At 39.1% G+C, this 21,247-nt stretch overlaps 1 protein-coding gene across 5 annotated transcripts in view; it reads right to left on the bottom strand.

The window, feature by feature from the left end:
• The window catches only part of AFAP1 (actin filament associated protein 1), a 231,405-nt gene that overhangs the window by 63,269 nt on the left and 146,889 nt on the right, over positions 1-21,247 (bottom strand). For all 5 annotated transcript variants that reach the window (XM_007496781.3, XM_001364753.4, XM_056802392.1 and 2 more), the window contains 3 exons: positions 20,679-20,771; positions 18,525-18,606; positions 9,931-10,080 (listed from right to left, as the gene is read on the bottom strand). In XM_007496781.3, the coding sequence (XP_007496843.1) occupies positions 9,931-10,080; positions 18,525-18,606; positions 20,679-20,771 (325 nt within the window). The remainder of the gene's footprint in view (positions 1-9,930; positions 10,081-18,524; positions 18,607-20,678; positions 20,772-21,247) is intronic.

Here is a 21,247-nt window from a genome sequence, read left to right as displayed (position 1 = left end):
GCCCAGCCTCAAGCTTCAAAGGGCTCAAAGCCTAACAGGAGAATTTAGCAGTAAGCATGACATGAATGGAGATATCAGGTCCAGGAAGGAAGGGGCTTTATCTTTTATCAAAACTTAGTTAAGTTTTGTCAGTGCTGAATACACTGTTCTACTCACAGATGGTGCCAAATATGTGTTTGTTATTGATACAAAGGAGCAAAGATTCAGATCTGAAAGGGACTCAGAGATAATCTAGTTTTCTCCCAGTACATCTCCATCCATCCCCGTTCTGCCACTGCCAGCCCCAGCCCAGTTCATTTCACAGAAGAGGAAAAGTAAGGTGAACTGTCCAAGGTCATAAAGGTAGTAGCCAGAATTCAAACACAGAGTTTCTGATGCCAACTCTAGTTCTTTTAGTACTACCCAACCCTGACTGAACCGAATTGTTTAACTGTATGAAGGGATAGGATCAGTTTTTAAATTTGTGTACAGGTGAAACATTTTCATAATTAAGATGAATTACATTTTTAAATAAATTTACCTTCTGTCATTCTGAATTATTTTTATTTTTAAACCCTTACCTTCCGTCTTGGAGTCAATACTACAGTATTGGTTCCAAGGCAGAAGAGTGGTCAGGGCTAGGCAATGGGGACTAAATGACTTCCATTGAATCACATAGCTAGTAAGTGTCTGAGGCCAGATTTGAACTGAGGACCTCCCATCTCTGAGCCTGACTCTCAATCCACTGAGTCACCAACCTGCCCCCTAAACAGAATTCTAAAACAGAGGAGCAGCAAGAACTAGACAATCAAGGTTCAGTGAGTTACCCAGGATCATGCAGCTAGGCAGTGGCTAAGGCCAAACTTGAACTCAGATCCTCCTGACACAGCTCTATTCACTGTGCTACCAAGTTGCCCCAATAAATTACATTTTGCTGAATATTATAAAAGATTCCTAAGTTACATTTGGAAGCAAAAAGGTGGCATACTGGATAGAACAACAGACATGGAGTCAGGAAGACTCATCTTACTTAATCTAAATGTGGCCTCAAGCACTCACTAGCTGTGTGACCCTGGGCAAGTCACTTCACCCTGTTTGTCTTAGTTTTCTCATCTGTAAAATGAACTGGTGAAGGAAATATCAAACCACTCTAGCATCTAGTTTTGCCAAGAAAACACCAAAATAGGATCATTTCAGCTTGTCACACCTGTGTGTGTCAGCACAACTGAACAACACAAAATTGCACATACAAATAAAACCTGGCCTACCTTTGCCTTAGTTTCTTCCTTTGTAAAGTGAAGCAAAAAAAAAAAAAAAACCTCTTTGGTTTCTTTCAACTATAAATTTAAGAGGCATGGTCCTAGAACTAAATAACTTTTACTTTGGGACACAAGCCTTTTTCATAGGTATTAATAAAGGCCACAAACATTTTACTTCAGTGTCTGAGACTCTCTTATATTTAAAGAAAAAAAAAAAGATACTCAAACCCTCAGATCTTGTGCTTCTGGTGGCTTTAAACTATTTCTCAAAGTAATGCACTGAAGGACAAAAAAAAAACAGATGAAACTCACATCAACAGAAGAGAATGGAAGTGACTTATCCAATGTCACCTGGCAAGTTCATGGCACAATGAGGATAGTTTCTCTAGTGGAAGGCAAAGATATCAAGGGCAGATGTTCTCAATTAAATGGATCTTCTCAAGTAAAGTCTAATTAGTTTTAAGTTATTTAAGGTTATTAAGGTCATTAAGATTAAGAGAATTAAGTGACTTGTCCAGAGACACACAGCGAGGAAGTTTCTGAAGTCAAATTTGAACTCAGGATCTTCCATCTCTAGGCTTGCTTCTCAATCCACCAAGTTGCCTACCTGTTCTTACCTTTTTTTTAAACCCTTACCTTCTATCTTAGAATTAATACTAAGTATTGGATTGAAGGCTGAAGAGCCAACCATAATGTCTAGGCAATTGAAATCAAGTGACTTTCCCAGGGTCCCACAGCTAGGAAGTGTCTGAGGCCATATTTGAACCCAGGATTTCCCATCTCTAGACCTGGTTCTCTATCCACTGAGTCACTTAGCTGCCCCGGGGTCACATAGTTATTAAGGGACTGAACTTCAGGCCTGGTGCTCTACCAGGGTTTTACGTCATTCATTGCCCAGTTCATGGTCAGCAGACATATCAAGCACAAGAGACAGTGTGGTACAGTGATGCTTTGGGAAGACCTGAGTTCAAATTCTATCTCTCTCTAACACTTTTATTCATGTGGCTCCAGACAAGTCATTTCATTTCTTTATGCCATCATAGAACTTGTCCACTAAGGCACAGAGGAGGAGCTAATTTGCTTGTCTAGAGAAATTCTCACTCACAGCTCCTTTGAACATCTGTTTAGTGTTCAATATAAGCACTCCAAAAATAAAAAAAAAAATAATGTAATTTCTGTCTATGAGGAACAGCTATTTAAAAAACAAAACACATAGGTCTAGGTCTGTTGGAAAGAAATTGCTGGTAAACCATGATTTGCTAGAGAAGTAACCTGTCATTAAGCCAACAAAACCACAGGTCTTTGAGGTAGAAAGGACATTGGTAATGTTCTCTGCCTTCTCTCTGCTTCCTTTAGGTCCTCCCCTTCCTTATTTCAGCCACTTGGACTGTAGCACTATTCAAGGCTCATCTCAAAGGTTACTTCCTATCAAAGGTCTTTTCCGATGCCCATTATCTCCACACCCAAGAATTACTTTGCCTTGGCTCTTCTATGTGCATAACTTTTCCCCTTATCCCTTTAGAATGGAAATGTCTTCTCCCTAGCTACTAGTATATAGTAAATGCTATAATAAATGCTTCTTGAATTGAACTGGATCATGTTTTAGGGCCCTGGAATCATATGCTTTGGATCTTAACTCAGTTGTCTGAAAGAATTAATGTTTGTCCTAAAGTGACTAAGTTACATGCAGGACATAATTTATTCCCAAGGCAGGATTTGGCCAGATGTCATCAAAACACTGAAACTCCTTTGGAAAGTGATGCTCTACACACAGTAGGCATTGTTTGTATACTGGGATGGGGGGGGGGAATAAAAAGAGGATTCCTGGATTTGGTCTTTGGCTTTCCAGAAACTGCCCAATTTAAATTTAGCATGTTTCCATTTCAAGAAGATTTAATACACATCAGAGACTGAATGACATTTTTTATTTAGAGCTGGAATTTCTCGGAGATGACTAAGCTTTTATCTCCTTCCCCATTTTCTTTTCCATCCCCAAAGGATAAATCACGCTGGTCAAAGGTTCCAGTTTTGATGTGCTTTGAACAACACCATGGCTTGCTGTTTAAGTTTTCTTGATATCGCCCCTGATTCTGATGAAATAACTTCAGTTTCAACCAAAAGAATACAACAGTGACTGAAGCACCACAAAGGGAAGAGAAAGGACTCCTGGGTTGAAACATGGCTTGACCTCTAATAATATCAATCTGTGTGTCCATGGCCAAATTGATCCATATCTCTAGGTCTCAGTTTCTTCATTTGTAAAACGAGGGGGTTGGATTAGATCACATTTAAGGTCTCTTCCAACTCCAACATTCTATGATCTCTAGAGACAGACATCTCTCTCACATGCTGTAGCTCCTCACCTCAAGTGTCTCTGCCCAGTCAAATCTTTCACCTCTTCAGAAATCTTTCAAAAGATAAACCAAGGAAAGGTCTGGCAAACTTCCCAATGGAAATGCTAAACCAGTATTTGTTCATTTCCAAACAGGAGGAAAGGGGAGACATTGTAGTTGTCCTGGAAACTATATAGGATGAAGTGTCTGATACTTTTGACTTCAAGTATTTCTATTCAAAATTCAAATATCCCAGAAAGACAATGAATCACTGCTTTAGCTGGTGTATTGATTCAATCAGAGAATGTTCAGGGAAGGTTTAAAATTGCAGTGTTTTAGAAACAAAGGAAACCTTAGATGTCACCTCGTTTAATACTTTTTGTTTCCCAAAAAGACCTTTTCAGAAGGCTTGAGCTCTAAGATCATACGCAGGATCACAAATTTAAAACTGGAAGGGACTTCAAAGGTCATTGTGTCTAACCCATTGATTTTATAGATGCGGCAATTGAAGTAAGGTTAAGAGACTTGCCTGGAGTCACATGGCAAATGACTGAGGGAGGATTTGAACCCTGTTCTCTCAAACTCCACATTCACTATACCAGTGGTTTAAAAATTGAAACAAGTATTAAAATGTAAATGCACTGCATAGTGACTTAAAAATCACATTATATCTGTATTTTATCATATTTATGTATTTTGTTAAATATTTTCCAATTTCATTTTAATCCAGTTGGACCCACTGAGGAGTGTTATAGGCTGCCGGTTTGATTGAATTATTACCTTTCAGCTCCTTACTGTGTAACTCTGGACAAGGACTTTAGTTTTTTTCATCTGTGAAATGAAGAGGTAGGGTGTGACGAGCTAAAATCTCTTACAATTCTAACTTTTTGTGACACTTTATGATTAACCTGAGTTCAAATCTGGCCTCAGACAATTCCTAGCTATGTGACAAGTCATTGAATCCCAATTGCCCAGCCCTTACCACTCTTTCTTAGAACTGACACTAAGATTGAAGATAAAGGTTTTTAAAAAAAAAGAAATTAAAATGAACCTGCTCATCATTTCTTTTGGCACAGTAATATTGTCACAGTCATATGCCACAACTTGTTCAGCCATTCCCCAGTTGATGGACATTCCCTCAATTTCCAGTTCTTTGCCACCACGTGGAGAACTGTTATGAATATTTTAGGACATATAGGGCTTTTTTCCCTTTTTCCCTGATCCCTGTTTCCCTTGGTAAACAGATCAAACAGTGGTATTCCTAGGTTTAAAGGTATATATAACTCTAGGCATAATTCAAGATTCCTCTCCAAAATGGCTGGATTGATTCACAATTCCACTAAGAGTGTATTAGTGTCCCTGCTTTTCGACATCCCCTCCAACATTTCTCATTTTGCTCTTTATCATTTTTGCCAGTCTTACTGGTATAACTTAAAATTGTTTTGATTTACATTTCTCTAAACAGTAACGATTTAAAGCATCTTTTCATATGTCTACACAGCTTTGTTTTCTTCATCCACAAATCGTCTGTTCATATCTTTGACCATTTATCAATTGGAGAATGGTGCTTGACTATTCCCAGAGACAGGGACCTCATTATCTCATGAGCCAGGCCTTTCCATTTTTAGATTGCTTCCACCAAAAGAAGCTTTCATATTTCACTAGCAGAAACTTTCCTGTCTTGTAATTTCCTCTCTTTGGTCCTGGTTGTTTCCTCTGGGACCATGGAAAATAAGGCTAATCCTTCTTCCAAATAACCGTTCCATGCATATTTGGGAATGATGATTATTGATGTAATCAGCTGATCTCTTCCCTCCCTCTTTACAGTTCCAAGTCTTATTCCCACTTCCTATAGACATTCTCCACATGGGGTTTCATCCATATAGTCCTTTCATTATAGTAGAACCCTCAACTGGATACACTCCACATTTTACTGATAACTTTCCTAAAATGGGGTGGACACCACTGAATACGATAATCCAGATCTGTCTGAAAAGTGCATGAGGTTTGAGCCATGGTTTTAGAGGGTCACTTAGCAATAGGCAAGCCATGAAGCGAGATCTTCAATGGGGTTGAGGAGGAGTCTTTTTGCCTTCTCACCATATTGCCTCTCATACATCAATATGAATTAACAAGAAGTTATTAAGTCCCTACTCTTTGTCAGGCACTATGTTGGGGATACAGATACATACATAAGCCAAGCTACCCCTCATACACATATTATTTTATTTTATCCTCACAACAATCCTTCGAGGAAGAATGGGTATTTTTGTCTCCAATTTACAGATGAGCGGCTCAAGGAAGTTAACGATTTGCCCTTGGTCACCCAGCTATTAAGTGTCAGAGGTGGACTCTGAGCTCAGGGGTTCCTGACCCTACGAACAGCCTTATTATAATACGATGCCTCTGTAAAATCACATCTCTGCCCTGCAATGGGATGGCTGTCTCTTTCTTTGAAGGAAACCCCTGGAAGGATAGACAATGACTTTAAAAACTGTGGCACATTATTTTTCATTGCAATTCTTTCTGTCCTCAGTGCTTAGCACAGGACCTGGTACACAGTTGTCACTTAATAAATGCTTGCTGATAGAAATGGCCTGAATTTTAATAAGTAAAATAGCCTGAATGTCTCTTAAACTCCTATTGCGAGAGAACCCTGCATGGATAGGGGGAATGCCCTCACTCAATGTTTCCTTATACCAATGTAATTATAGTCCCAACCTCAATCCTATAGATTGAGCAAAGCTTTGAGTTCTTCAATTTCCTCTAAGGTAAAAGATTTGACTTTGGAAAACTGACAAAAGTCACTAAGAGCCAGGTCTAGTGAAAAATAATAACTGGGGAATTTTATTTGGGGTGTGGCTATAAAATGTCGAGAAGTATTTTCTGGTGTGATTGTTAACTGAACTTGGATGACCACTACCCAAAAGGCATTTCAAAACAGTTTTAATGAATGGAATCCTGATGGGAATAAACATAGCTTCTTCTACCCTGCACCCCCAAGTGAACTACTTTAGAGGTGTTCAAAGTTATTTGAAAGGAGAAGCAGCCAGGTGGCTCAGGAGAGAGAGAGAGCCTGGGCATGGAACTTGGAACACCTGGGTTTAAATCTGGCATCAGAGACCCTGGGCAAGTCACTTAACCCCTATTTCCTAGCCTTTATCACTCTTCTGAATTGGAACTGACATCCTAAGACAAAAGGTAAGGGTTTAAAATAATAAATTTTAAAAAATAATTAATTCAGAGGGGCAGCTAGGTAGCACAGTGGATAGAGTACCACATCTGTACAGGATAAGTTTGAATCTGTCTGTTAGAGAATTAGCTGTATCACTTACTAATCATATCTCAGATTACTTCTCTGATGGTATCAAGTTCCTCAGTGAAGAACCTTAGTCAGTGAGGCAGGTCAGTGGAGGTGAGATTTTTGGTCCAGAGATTTGGGTCTTCTGAAATTCTTAAACCACACTCTGATGGTATTCATCAAGGACCTGAAGGTCTGTCCTGGTTACTCTAAATGAGCATCCTATGAGACCAAAAAACCAGTATTTGCCTGCCATTTAACCATAACTGCCTGTCAGTTCTCTATCATGTCCACACAAGTTAATCAAGAAGCTTGGGCTATTAAGGTCCTTTCCAGCTCTTTCTTATGCTTCAGCTCAGTTTCTGCTTCAACAGTCCATGTTCTGTGTTCTGACATCCTGCCCTCCAAGGTCCTTCCCACTTAAGGCATTGTATGTTTTAAGGTCCCTTCCAGCTCTGATTTCCTTTGATAGAATGCCATCTTTTATCATGCATCCTCCATTCTCCCTATTCTCAGGTACCTTCTAGGTCTGACATCCTTTGTTTTCATATGTGCAGGACATTCTGTGTCCTACATGTTCTCAGGTCCCTTCTAGTTCTGCCCTTCTGTGCCCCTCTGACTCTGAAATACTATAGCTGAAAGCACATAACAATCCCTTTCTTCATGAGTCTCATCCACAACTCTGGCTTCTAAGCAAGAAGCCCAGCCCTGTTTTTATTACATTCATTTTACCAGTGAAAACCTACAGAGGTTCAGCTGTTTCCACTGTATTTCATGGAAGAGTTGGGTTTCGAACTCACAACCTGACTCATCAACCCTAGTATGGCTGTCTTCTGTCAGCCCAACAACATTGCCCTCCATAGTCCAACTAGTTCAGAATTTCCTCTCAGTGGGGAAGTGGAGCAGCAGCTGCAGGAGACACAGTTTGGCAGAATCTGTCTGCTGGGCCTCTCACGAGGTCACCCTTTTGCTTGATACTTCACAGCTGTGCTAATGGCTGGAAATAGGTCTTTCAAAAAATTTATTTTCTTTTTACAGACATCCAAAAGGAAGTATTTGCCTCATCTCTCCACCCCACCCCCAAATGCAAAATTAGGTGACAGTTTAAAAATTTTGCGCAAGGGTGATATTCCTTCTAAAGAACCAAAATAGATCTGAAAGACACTGATGATGCATTTTCAAAGAAATGCACATGGGTAATTATAGGGCTACTGATTTACAGTGATCAGCAGGGCCTCCGATAGACCCTCTACAATGCCATTTGTTTGACTATATGCTCACAGATAGAAATCTAGCTGTGTTTATTTAGAATTAATTATGGTTAAGTGCCAACTCTTCCAAATCCATGGGGCTTCTACTCTCTTACTCTAACCTCCTATAGGGTGTGGGGGACTTACTGTCTTTTACTCCCTTCCTGCCCTGACCTCTCCATAAGTCTGTTACACCAGTCCCTAAATTGATGTCTTCCATAATATTTTCTCTCCCCTCTCAAAATCCCAGGATCCCGCCAATTGGGTCCCCAAATATCCATCCTGAAATGAAAAAACCCAAGTTATCGGAGTAAGAAGGGACCTGGGTCAATATCTGAACTGGAGCATCATAGGAGTTCAAGAGAGAAGGGGGAAAGAAAACATCTAATAAATCCCCTTCATTTTATCCGTGAGAAAAATTGAAGCCCAGGCTTACCCAACAAAGTGTGCTAAAGCTAGGATTTGAACCCAGGCCTTCTCATCATCTCATAATTTCCCTGTGTTTTTCTCTATTCCTCTTCAAACCAAATTCACAAGAAGTGACTCATTCCCAGGGTTCCTGATTGAGCCTTTTCCTTTCTGCCATTCCAGAGCCATATTTCATCATTTCTCTCCTCTTTCTTTAATCCTTGAACTCTTATCCACAGATTCTGTTTTCATGCCCCAAGACCATGAGCAGATTTTATAATTTTTGCACCAAAGTTTGACCTTGGAAATTTAAAAAACTCTGGGCCTCAGTTTCCCTACTTATGTCTTCTCTGATGCCTTCCTGCTACAGACTTAAGATCCAATCATCCTAAAGAGTTAGTTTATCTTAAAACAATTTTATCCTTTACCATCACCTCCATGAATTCACCTCCTCTGCTTCTTCCCACCATAAAAATTCTCAAGACTTCTTCCACTTGCCTCTAGCAATTATACTAGCCATCAGTACTCAGCATCTTGCATTCTGGCTTATACAACCATCATTCTAACAGAACTTAATATTGGCGGTCGTCAAATACTTCAGCATACTGAGAACCAAAACTAGAAATGAGACGTCCTGGATTCAAATCTGACCTCAGAAACTTCCTAGCTGTGTGACCCTGGGCAAGTCACTTGACCCCCATTGCCTAGCCCTTACCACTCTTCTGCCTTGGAACCAATACACAGTATTGACTCTAAGATGAAAGGTAAGTATTGATTCTAAAACAAAAGGTAAAAGTTAAAAAAAATTCATACCAAGGGTTTCTTATTTGCTAAATCCATTTGTCTTGTCTCTTTCTTTATCCTCCTTTGACCACAGGAACTTTCAACACCACTGATGACCCTTCCCTGAAACTGTACCCTTTTGATTTTCTGGATATTTTTGTCTTATCTTACAGGCTGCTTCCCTCTTAGGCTTTCTTGCTGAATCCATTTCTTCTCCTCTTTCCAAAATGTGGCTATGCCCCAAGGCTCTGTTCTCAGCCCTTCTTCTCTGTCCTCTCTTCCATTTCCCTTGGCCCTCACTCACATGGCTTCAACTATTTAGAGACCAGCAGAACAAGCCTACTTGTGTTATCTCACATGTGGCATCCCATCTTTGCACTGGCCATCTTCCTTGCACAGAATGAATTCCCTCCTTGCCTCCTTCTTATAAGAAATCTTACTGATAGAGCAAAGGTCAGAATTAGTCCAATGTGTCTTAATTAGAATGATCTCAAATCATAAATTAGGTGAGTCCAAACCAAGAATGTTCCAGAAATTCTGGATTGGAGATAAAACTATATTCTAGAAGCGGAAAGAAAATAACCCCCCATCTAAAGTCTCCCAAAACAGCCTCTTACCACAGGTGGGAACATCTTCCTCAGCAGACGAGGTCTGTTCATCGGTTGACGGCTTTTTCTTTCCTAGACCAATGATCTTGGTAATCTTTTTCCCAGTAACTTTAGTCACTGTTCCCTTGGCTTCTGACTTTGAACTTTTTTTCCTCTTAACTATAAAAAAAGGGGGAGAGAAATCCATAAGTTTGTTGGAATAACAGTTAAATAGGAAAAAAATCAAAGCAATTGAGCCTTCTATGTAGAGTGAGAAGAGATCTTAGAAAGGTTATAATTCTGGACTCCACAAGGTGCATGGGTAGACTCCAGGGGATTCTTAGTTGAAGGACTTATATCTTTATTTTCAATAAACTCTAACTCAAATTTAGTATTTCTTTTGAGTAAGAGTTAAAAAAAAATAATTCTGAGGAACCTCCTGGCTTTATTAGACTACCAAAGGCATCCATGATATGAAAGGTTAAGCACTTGCTTTTTTTTTTTTAAACTCTTACCTTCTGCTTTAGTATAAATTTTTAAGTCAGAAAAGCAGCAGGATCTAGGCAATTGGGGGCAGCTGGGTGGCTCAGTGAATTGAGAGCCAGCCCTAGAGATGGGAGGTCCTAGGTTCAAATCTGGCCTCAGCCACTTCCTAGCTGTGTGACCTTGGGCAAGTCATTTGACCCCCATTACCTAGTCCTTACTGCTCTTCTGCCTTGGAACCCATACACAGTATTGATTCTTAAGACAGAGATAAGGGACTGAATATATATATATATATATATATATATATATATATATATATATATATATATATATATATATAGAGAGAGAGAGAGAGAGAGAGAGAGAGAGAGAGAGAGAGAGGCAATCAGGATTAGTTGAATTACTCAGGGTCACACAGTTAGGAAGTAGCTGATGTCAGATTTGAACCCAGGTCCTCTCAATTCCATGCTGGTGCTCTATCCACTGTGCCACCTAGCTTTCCCAGGTATTTCTGTTTTAAAGGCTACCCAGATGAACCCCATCATTTTACAAATGAAGACAATGAGGCACAGGGGAATAAAAAGACTTCCTTGTTCACACACCTACTCTCAGGGGTAGAATCTGAACCCAGAACCATTGCCATCAAACCACTGAGCTCTGCTCCCTTCCCTTAAAATATATTAAACTTATCAAGTAAGGATAGACAGAGCAAATTCAGTCTTAAAATGATTATAATAATATTAAAAGGTAGCATTTGCATGGTATTTTAAGTTGACAAAGCTCTGTGATTGGATGTATCATCATGGCAACTGTGTGAAAGAGTTGGGCAACAAACTATCCCAGTTTTACAGATGAAAAGTCCAGTAAAATTACTTGCTCCTGTTTCCATGGCTAATGAGTGACTGGCCCTAAATCCAGTCCTTTTTCCGTGGCACTATAGAGGGCACACACAACAACATCAAAAGGGGTTCTGGGGGAAAGGAGACAGGGCTCAGGTAGCTCGCCTCTCCGGTCTCTTCCATCTCTTGATCTTTGATCCCACTACTTTGATTGTCTACATATTATCTCCCCCCATTAGATTAGAGTGTGTTCTCCTTGAGATCCGGTATCATGTTTTTGTTTCTTTGTATCTCTAGGCACAATGCCTGCTACATAGTCAGAACTCAATAAATACTTTTTGACTGAAAAGTGATCTGCCCAAGATGACACTGTTATTAAGTTGAAGAACGGGCACTTAAACACTTAAACTCTGTCCCACTGACTACAATCCAAGGTTCTTTCTCCTATATATTGCTGCTTTCCTGATAGGTTGAATTACTTTTAAAAATCTCTTAACTCTTATGTTGATACCCATGGAGCATGTGGAGTCATCCATCAATTATCTCTGGCTCTGCCACTCAGCCACAAGCCACCCCACCTCCTTTTTCTGTCACATGGGTGTCTGATGATATCCCTTCTGAAATTTCTCCTGAGTAGTTTTTTTCTCAGTAATAAGTGGCAGCCAACCCACACCCACCATATGCCTCTCCATTGTCCTCTGGGTGACCCTCAGCTTTTAATCCTACAGAGGCTATGGTATCCCATGACTCACAGTCACAGAGCACCACCAGAATTCTGATGCTAAAAAGATGAGTCTTTGTTTCAGGAAGAAGCTAAGGTCATTATAAGTAGCACACAATTTCCCAAAGGCAAGCCTACCCCGTTCTCTCCTCTTCATCTCTCCTAGCTCATTCTCATTCTCAGATCACATAAACTTTTATTCCAGATTCAAAGATATTATACAACATTGCACCTCCTCTCATCTGGCCTCTCCCAGGATCTCCTCTAGTTTGTTCCCTCTTCCCTACCTATTTTTTTCCTCTCTCTTTGTTGGAGGTCCTCCTTTTCTGTCCCCAGACAAGATGAGTGAGGCAAGCTCTAGGCCTGCCAAGTCATTCTTTAAGTTGCCTTCTCTCTCTGCCTCTGTCTCTCTCTTTCTGTCTCTCTTTTTCTATGTCTCTTTCTGTCTTTTTGTCTCTATTCCTCTCTGTGTCTCTCTCTGTCTGTCTGTCTCCCTTGTCTGTCTCTCTTTTTAAAGGCCTTTTGTCATCTCTGTCTTCTTGGTCTTAGTTTCAACCACCTTATGCCTTCTCCATGAAGAAATTAAAGTGCTTTGTTATTGAGTGTTTTTGTTGTTCTTTTGTTGGCTTCTTGTATAAAGCAGAGAAGGCTGACCATATTTCAAAATAAGCAAATCCTACATTGCTTTCTTTAAAAAATAAAATCAGATCAAATGTTTACAGAGTAATACTAAAAACAAGGACCATGGAGGCATGGTAAGAAACAAATGGCCCCCTTTAAAAAATAAAACCCCAAAACCTATTTTAAAATGCTTCATCTAAAGATTCATCTCTGCTACAACTATCATTTGACATCCTGGCCTGTGGATGGGGTAACCATATCTTGTGTGTTCGGCCTAACTAAAGTATGACACTCCAAAGAAACACTGGACAACCTTCCTAGAACCATTCCTAAATTGAAGTTTCATCTGAAAATCAAGTGATGACTTCATGCCAGTCTTGAGAAGAAAAGAGAACTCCTATAGCTTTTAGGTCAAAGAAAGGAAGGGGAGGGGGGAGACAGGGATAGAGACAGAGACTGAGAGAAAGAGACAGAGACAGAGTGAGGGACTTGTGCTCTAATCTTCATTTCCAAATGATGAAATCCACCCAAATCTTTTTGTTCTATCTACCAGTATGAACTGGGATTTTTCAGGTGCCACCAATGAAATATATGGCTATGAGATCCCAAGCAGTTGCCTTGCCTCTACAAGACAGTGTCACATCTACATTGTTACAGGGAATCTTCCTACCAGGAGTTCCTTAAACTAATGAAATCACAGGTCTATGGGAAAAGATAAATATATCCACAAGGCCAAAACTAGAAAGAAGCAAGAAACACCCTAGAATATTAGAGCTGGAAAAGACCACAGAAATCATTTAGCCCGACCCACTCGTTTTATAGAGGAGGAAACATTTATAAAAACAAAAGAACACAGAATTCTCAGTATGCTCTGTTTGAACACCCATGACAGAAAATCCAGTGTGTCCTTAAATGGTGGACACAAGGAACCTGGGGTGAGTGGATAACTAAAAAGCAGATGCAGAAACAAATTTTAAACATCCTTACAATCCACACATTTGGCATTTCTGTGCTCTGCATCCAACCCAATAAGGGGTATGTCAACAAACTGAATGCATGCCTTTAAACCCTAGGAATTGTTTTATCAGGGTGGGTGGGGGAATGAGTTAGTATCACCCAAAGTATTTATTCAATGCTTTTGCCAATAGTTCCTTGGATAAACGATCATGTAATAGATATGTGAAATATTCCCCCATTTATCTTTGCCCCGCGGGTCTCTAGTCTGACAGACTCCTCTCTCCTTTCATAGACAGTGAATTTAATGAGATGCACACCCAGGCTCATTATTTTGGTATCACATCGATTTACTTTGCCAAAACTGAAGGAATGAATCCACCACCACCCCTGAAAGAAAAGGGGAGAGGGAAATAAAAGGAATTCTTCAGGGAAAACAAGTCATTATGTCTTTGGACAGATGCATTCTGGAATGTTGAAAATCAGGGGGAGCAAATGGATTTTAGGGTGAGCTCCAGGAAGCAGTGAAAGAAGCCTGTGTTGTGGTTCTAACAGAATAGAGGTAGATTTGTCTAGAACCTCACAAAGAGGAGGAAAAGTAAGGTTTTGAGTTAGAGCTTGAAGAAGCCAAAAAGAACATGGATATATACAACATGGGGTGTTAGTTTGACAACATTGTAGAGTAATATCGAAAAGGAACCTTCAAGAGCATATAGTCCCAACCTCTCAGTTAATAGGTGGGAAAATTGGGGCCCAGAGAGGAAAAAGATTTATCATAGCATCACAGAATTAGAATGAATTTAAGAGCCCTACCTCCTCTCCAATTCAGAAATCCCTTCAATACCAGTATTAACCAATGGCCAAACACAGACTTTGTGAATATTGGTTCAAAGACCATAAGATCCTAGATCTAGAACTAGAAAGAATTTAGAGGTCATCTAGCACACCCACACCATTTTATAGATCAGGAAACTGAGGCCTAGAGAGATTAAATGGCTCAAGCAGTAATAACTAAATGACAAAATCAGGATTCAAACCATTGTCCTGTGTCTTCAAATCCAGCATTCTTTACATGACCTCACCTTGACTGAGTAATTTAGGCCTTCTGTATCTTCTCAGCTATCTCCTTTTCCTAATTTTAAACCTTTACTCTCTGTCTTAATAATTTATAATAAATATCAATTCCAAGGTGCTATGGTCTAATCAATTGGGATTAAGTGATTTGCCTAGCTAGGAAGTATCCAAAACCAGATTTGAACCCAGGACTTCCCATCTCCAGGCCTGGCTTTGTATTCATTAAGCTTCCTAGCTGCCCCAATAACTAGCATTCTTCACTCAATACCATACAGTAAATCAGGCCTTCTGTATCTCCTCAGTTATCTCTTGACTATACTCTTACAGGCACCATCTTAAATTCTTGAGCTATACCTTGAACTACCATTTTGGGGAAGGGTCCAGACTTTCTCTCCACTGTTTTTCAGGCCTATCCTAATGTGTTGTCTTCCTCTATTAGAATCTAAGTTCCTTGAAGGCAAGAACTGTTTTTATGGCTTATATTAGAATCCCCACTGATTGGCATATAACAAGTGTTAATAGTTATCAGCCACTGATTGACCCAAATGTAATTTTTTGCTGCATCAAAAAAAAAAAAGCCTCTCAACCAAATTTCTGTTAATCATCATTTGTCCGAAATAATAATCAAGAAGAAATATTTCTATAGAACTTTTAAATTCACATAGTGCCTTTCCCCCCAAAGTTTTGTGAGACAGGTAGTGTAATTATTATTATTATTATTATTATTATTATTATTTATTTCCATTTTACAAATAATAAAACTAAGGGATTCAAAGTCATTAAATGACTTACCCAAGAATATACTGTTAGCAAATTGAGATTCAGAACACAGATCTCCTCTGACTCCAGGACCAGCCTCCTTTCCACTGCCTTTCTTCAAACAATTGAAATTCTCAGGGCAGCCAGAAGGCAGAGAGAGTCAGGCCTGGAGTCCAGAAGTCCTAGATTCAAATCTGACCTTAGATACTTCCTAGCTACATGATCCTGGGCAAATTATTTAACTCCAAATGCCTAGTTCTTACCATTATTCTGCCTTGAGACCAATACTTATATCAATTTTCAGACAAAAGTTAAGGGTTTTAAAAAGAATTAAGTCAAATTCCCTCTGAGTTTTAGGTGCACTTTTATTTATAGTGTTGTATATAAAGAGGGTGCTGGCAAAAGCACCAGGGCAAATGAGTTATTTTTGATTCAGCAAGCTACGTGGAGGTGGAGCTCATTACCAAATAGCTAAAGTTGGAGAAGGAGTAAGAGAGAAAGAGAAACAAAACACTTTTCAGACTTCAAGTAGAAAACTCCCATTTTTAAACACTACATGGAGACTGCAGGCTATTTCCTCTCAGAGCCAAACTTAAAGATAGCTTTCCTGTTTTTAATCACATATGACATGCCCTGAGGAAGACAGAGATAACACTTTTCCCTGAATAACTTCCTAGGGAGAAAGCTATAATTTATGCCTTGAAAAAAAAACAAACACTTGTGAACAAAGCAGAGGTCATGCTCTTGACCAGTGTACTCTCTACCATGAACTGTCCAGATGAGTAACACAATCCAGATATTAGGAACCCCCCAAATTATGATTTTGGATATTTCAGTTGGGCTCATCCTGACTTCAGTTACTTTCTATTCTGTTCAATAAAGTCCATTTTTATGAAGCATCTACTATGTGGGAAGCATTATGCTTACTGCCTAAGAACACCACATTGGGAAACATAAGCCCTCACTATGAGAAGCTGTCACCCCGACAGGGAGCATGTGGTGGGAAGGAGAGAATGAATATGATGAATTCTCAGAACGCAAAGAAGAAAATGAGAAGAGGTGAAACTGAATGTCAGGAATGAAGATCTTGACTTCTCTTTGGTTCCACTGTCCATGGCAAATGTCACCTTCTCCAAGAAGTCCTACTCTTTCTCCTCTTGCTCACCTAGTCAACAGAACCTTCCCTCCTCAAATAATAAGACATCTGCTGGCCTCAGACACTTCTTAGCTGTGTGATCCTTGGCAAGTCATTTTACTTCCATTACCTAGTCCTTACCACTCTTCTGCCTCGGAACCAGAACTCAGTATAGATTTTAAGATGGAATATAAGGGTTTTTATTTTTTAATGAAGACTTCTGCCATGCTTTCTATTTTATTTAATCTATGCTAGAATGTGAGGTCTTTAAGAGCAAGGGCTTAATCTCTCTCAGGATCAAGCCCTGTGCTGTGCACATGGTAGGAGCTTGATAATTGTTGCGACAAATTGATGATTACTTCAGTTGATTAAAGGAATCACTATTAAGGCAAAGGCCCCCAGGGTCATATCCTGATGCCTGATACACCAGACATTCTTTCTCTAGGCATAGGAGAATAAACACAAACTAAGACAAGAAGAGGAGCTGGATCTGAAACTCAGCTTCATCATCATCCTCTCTCCTCTTGTCTTCTCCATAGCCTGTATAACTCACTATCACAAAGACAGAAGGACCCAAGGAGGCATCAGCAAGTTAGATACTACCACAAACTCCTCTCTCCATGTCTCTTGGCCTCTCTCCTACAACTGATGGTATACAGTGGTGTTTCTTTCTGCTAACTCCCCCGGATACTCTAGAGAGCTGCAGCCAGGAATAAAAATAATGATGCTCCTGCAGTAATTCTCCAAGCCTATCCATATGTTCATGACTGTCCCACAACAATCAGTGGGTCTCCTGGAAATCTCAAATGATCTGTGTGATGTCCTAATTATGTCTTGTTAGAACCACTGAATCCTGCTTCCCTGTAGCACTAACATAGTGTAGATACAGTCCTCAAGTGGCTTTGTAGCATCACATAAAGAAATATGCTCTGTAATCAGAGATCATACCACTTTTGGCGAATCAATGAGCATTTACCAAGTATTTACTATGTGCTGGGCACTGTGCTAAGCCTGGGGCATAGAGAGGAAGGCAAAAACAGCCCTTGGTCTCAAGGAACTCCCCTTATAATGGAGGAGACACCTCTGACTAAGACCCTGGATCTGTCCCAGTGATCTGTCCCAATGGCCTTCTCAGATACTAAATGCTTCTATTTCCACAGTCTCTTCCTTTGATTGATGAATTCATCCATAAACTCCTATCTGAGGAAGTCCTCAAACCAGGCATGTTCATTTCAAAAAGTTTATACCTGGCCCCTGCCCATTTCTTTCCTTTTTTCTTTTTTTTAATGAACCCTTACCCTCTATCTTAGAATGAATGCTAAATATCAGTTCCAAGGATGAAGATCAGTAAAGGCTAGGTAATGAGGGTTAAGTGACTTGCTTAGGGGGTCAGCCAGCTAGGAAGTGTCTCCTGCCTCCTGGGCCTGGCTCTCAATTCACTGAGCCACCTAGCTGCCCCTTTGAAATAATTTCCTCATAATTTTATGAAATACACGCTCATTTGTGTCTGTGCATAAAGCATTCATTCATTGTTATGTTGGAAACATCATAGACTAACAGAACTTGGTGACCCTACCAAAAATGCATTTCTGCTTGGTTGGTCAGTGGATGGGAAACCATTGAAAAATTCTGCACCATAAAATTCCTGGGAGATCTTCAATGTCAGCTAGTCATAACCCTCTTATTTTACTGATTGGAACTCAAATTTCCTTGAGAGATGAGATGACTTGCCCAAGAAGGTAGTCAATGTTTTTCCTATTACAGGATATTGTCTTCTATTGTGTTTTACTCTAGAATCCTTGTGGGGGTCAAAAATAAAATAAAATAAAACCAAACATTGAGAAAGTCTGAGAAAATGAGAATTAATCATATCTGGGCCTGAAATCTACCAGAAGAGTTTCCTTCCTTCAACTGACTGGTGGATTAGTCCTCTAGTATTCACATCACTAAATTGCTGATCAAATTGGTCTTTGACCATAATACACAATCATTTTTTTTCATATTTGAACAACAGAGGGCCATCCTCAAGACTCACCTTGTTCTTTTCCATTGCACATGGTAATCCCATTTTCTGTGCCACCTTCTCCATCTGAACTTGGCCTCTCCGACGACAGTTTCTGCGTGGACAAAAAAATTAGTTCATTCTTGTAATGACCATACTGATTCTGCAGGGATCAAGCTTCAGCTAAAGGTCCTCTAGAATGTGAAATCAAATCGGGGTCAAGCTCTAATTCATTTAATCATGAGATAATTAAGAGTTCCAAGATGGAATCTCGATGTTTATCCATCACTGCAAGAACATTAGAAGTAAATAAAAACAACACCCCAGAGTTATTCTAACAAATGCTATACTCTCTATTTGACTTTGCTACACACTTCCATAGGTTAGGTCTTTCAAATGGTCTGAAAAGAACCAGGAGAACATTGAACACAGAGACTGAAACATTGTGGGATAGTCATATGTAATCAACTTTGCTACTGATAGCAATATAATGATCAAGGATGATCCCAAGGGACTTATGAGAAAGAATGCTATCCACATCAAGAAAAAGAACTGTGGGAGCAGAAATGCAGAAGGAAAACATTTGATTTTTCACTTGTTTATATGGGCATTAGATCTGGGGTTTTAATTTTTAAAAGATTATTATAAAAATGAATAATATGGAAATAGGCATTGAATGATAATACATGTATAACCCAGTGAAATTCCTTGTCAGCTCTGGGAGGGGGGTGGACAGAGGGGTGGGGAAAAATCACGAATCATGTAACCATGAAAAAATACTTAAATTAAAAAAAAATTTAATGGTCTTAAAAAATCACCGCTCTGCAAACAAGCTTCCCCTGAAAGTCATTGACCTTGATGACATTTATTAGCATCTCCTACTCCTCCCCACATCACTATTCTGAGAGGCAAATACATTCTGGAAGTAAAAATACTAATAGTTCCATGAAGATACAAAAGAGTTCCTGTTAGAACCAGTAGAGCAAGAGATTTTACCTCTTTAATCTCAGTTTCTTCATCTATCAAATGGCTACGATAGTATCAATAACTCACATTCATATGACATTTTAAAAAATTCTTACCTACCATCTAAGGATCATATATTTTTGTAGATTTAAATTAAAAAGTAGGGGAATCATAACTAGAACCTTAGTCTTCTGACTCTAGGTCGAATGCTCTTTACATAACTCTGGGCTCTCACAGACTTTTGTTTTCCAGTTGTTTTTCAGTTGAGAACAGCTCTTAGCAACCCTGTCATCAATCATAACAATGTAGACAGAAGTTGGTGTTAATAGGGTATAATATATAGGTTGGTATTGTGTTGTTTCAATTATTTCTAACTCTTCATGATCCCATGTGTGGTTTTCTTGGCAAAGATACTAGTGTTTTACCATTACCTTTTCCAGATTTTTTTTTTACACAAACTGAGGCAAACAGGGTAAGTGACTTGTCCAGGGTCACTCAGCCAGCAAATATGTGGGGCCAGATTTGAACTCAGGAAGATGAATGGGTTCATGAACTAAAAAAAAAAAAACTATGTTCCTTCATAATGATAGGTTTAGATGCTTCAATGGATTTGTCCTTTCATATGTCTGGTCACAGACCATTTATGAATCCTCAATGTCTTCTCACACTGTGCAATTCACAGATTTTGAGCTAGAAGGGATTTTAGTGGTTACCTCATACAACTTAATCTTTTTATAGATGAAATGCAAAGAAAGTGAACTAAGGAAGCCCACAGTATCCTAACACAGTATTATTTCTACCACACCAGACTGTCCCCTCATTGAGGTCATTTTTTTTTTCTTTTGATAGATCTTCCATATTGGACCATACAACATTAAAAAAAATAAAAGACAAGAAACCCTAAAAGCTGTCAATGAAGAGATTTCTAGCATTTGTATTATAAAAATATTTGACTGGCTCTTGAAGAAGTAATAAAAAACAGTCATCTTTTAGAAAAGAGGTGCATGAACAAAAGGGATGAGGCATTCTTCTTCTCTGGACCAGGCTTGATGAGTAAAGCAGTTCCAGAGTTTTAAAAGAGATAATTGAATGGTTTTTCCATATCTAATAAGGAGATAAAGCAAGAGTCTAGATTTTTATGTTCATTACAAGAGGAATTGCAAGATGCCTTGTATCAGCTAATCTTAAGCCGCATTCTGGGTCATCTTTTCATGACATTACCTTCTCTAGCTCTGTCTTGTGCACTGGGGAACTAGAAGAAGGGCCATCTGAATCTACCACTCCACTGCAATTGTTGTAGACTTCTCTTATAACCTGAAAATAAAAAGACATATTTCAGAATATGGCACAATTGCATAGTAATAATTATCATTATATCATATTACATCATTGGTCACCATTATTAAATTTATATCTGTTGTTACATATTTTTATATTTCATTCTATGTAACTATAAAAATAACTAGCATTTATTAAAATATTGTATTATAATTTCTTATATACAATTTCTTATAATATAACTAGTTCTTTAAGGTTTGCAAAGCACTTTACAAATATTATTTCAAGCCCAGTACTCTATCTACTATAACATAGAGTTAGAAGAGAGCTTAGAGCTCACCTTGCCCAACTCTTCTCTCATCTTATTTTGTGCCCAGAAGGAATCATTTCCTTGAGATCACATAACTATCAAATATCAAACAGGGGCAAAAGTTTGAACTTAGGTCTTTTTTTTTTAAACCCTTACCTTCCATCTTGGAATCAATACTGTGTATTGGTTCCAAGGCAGAAGA

Source organism: Monodelphis domestica, chromosome 6 (genome assembly GCF_027887165.1).
Source record: "Monodelphis domestica isolate mMonDom1 chromosome 6, mMonDom1.pri, whole genome shotgun sequence".
In the NCBI taxonomy this organism is placed as follows: domain Eukaryota; kingdom Metazoa; phylum Chordata; class Mammalia; order Didelphimorphia; family Didelphidae; genus Monodelphis; species Monodelphis domestica.
Note: the sequence above shows the minus strand (reverse complement) of the source record. Positions and strands in the feature narration are given on the sequence as shown.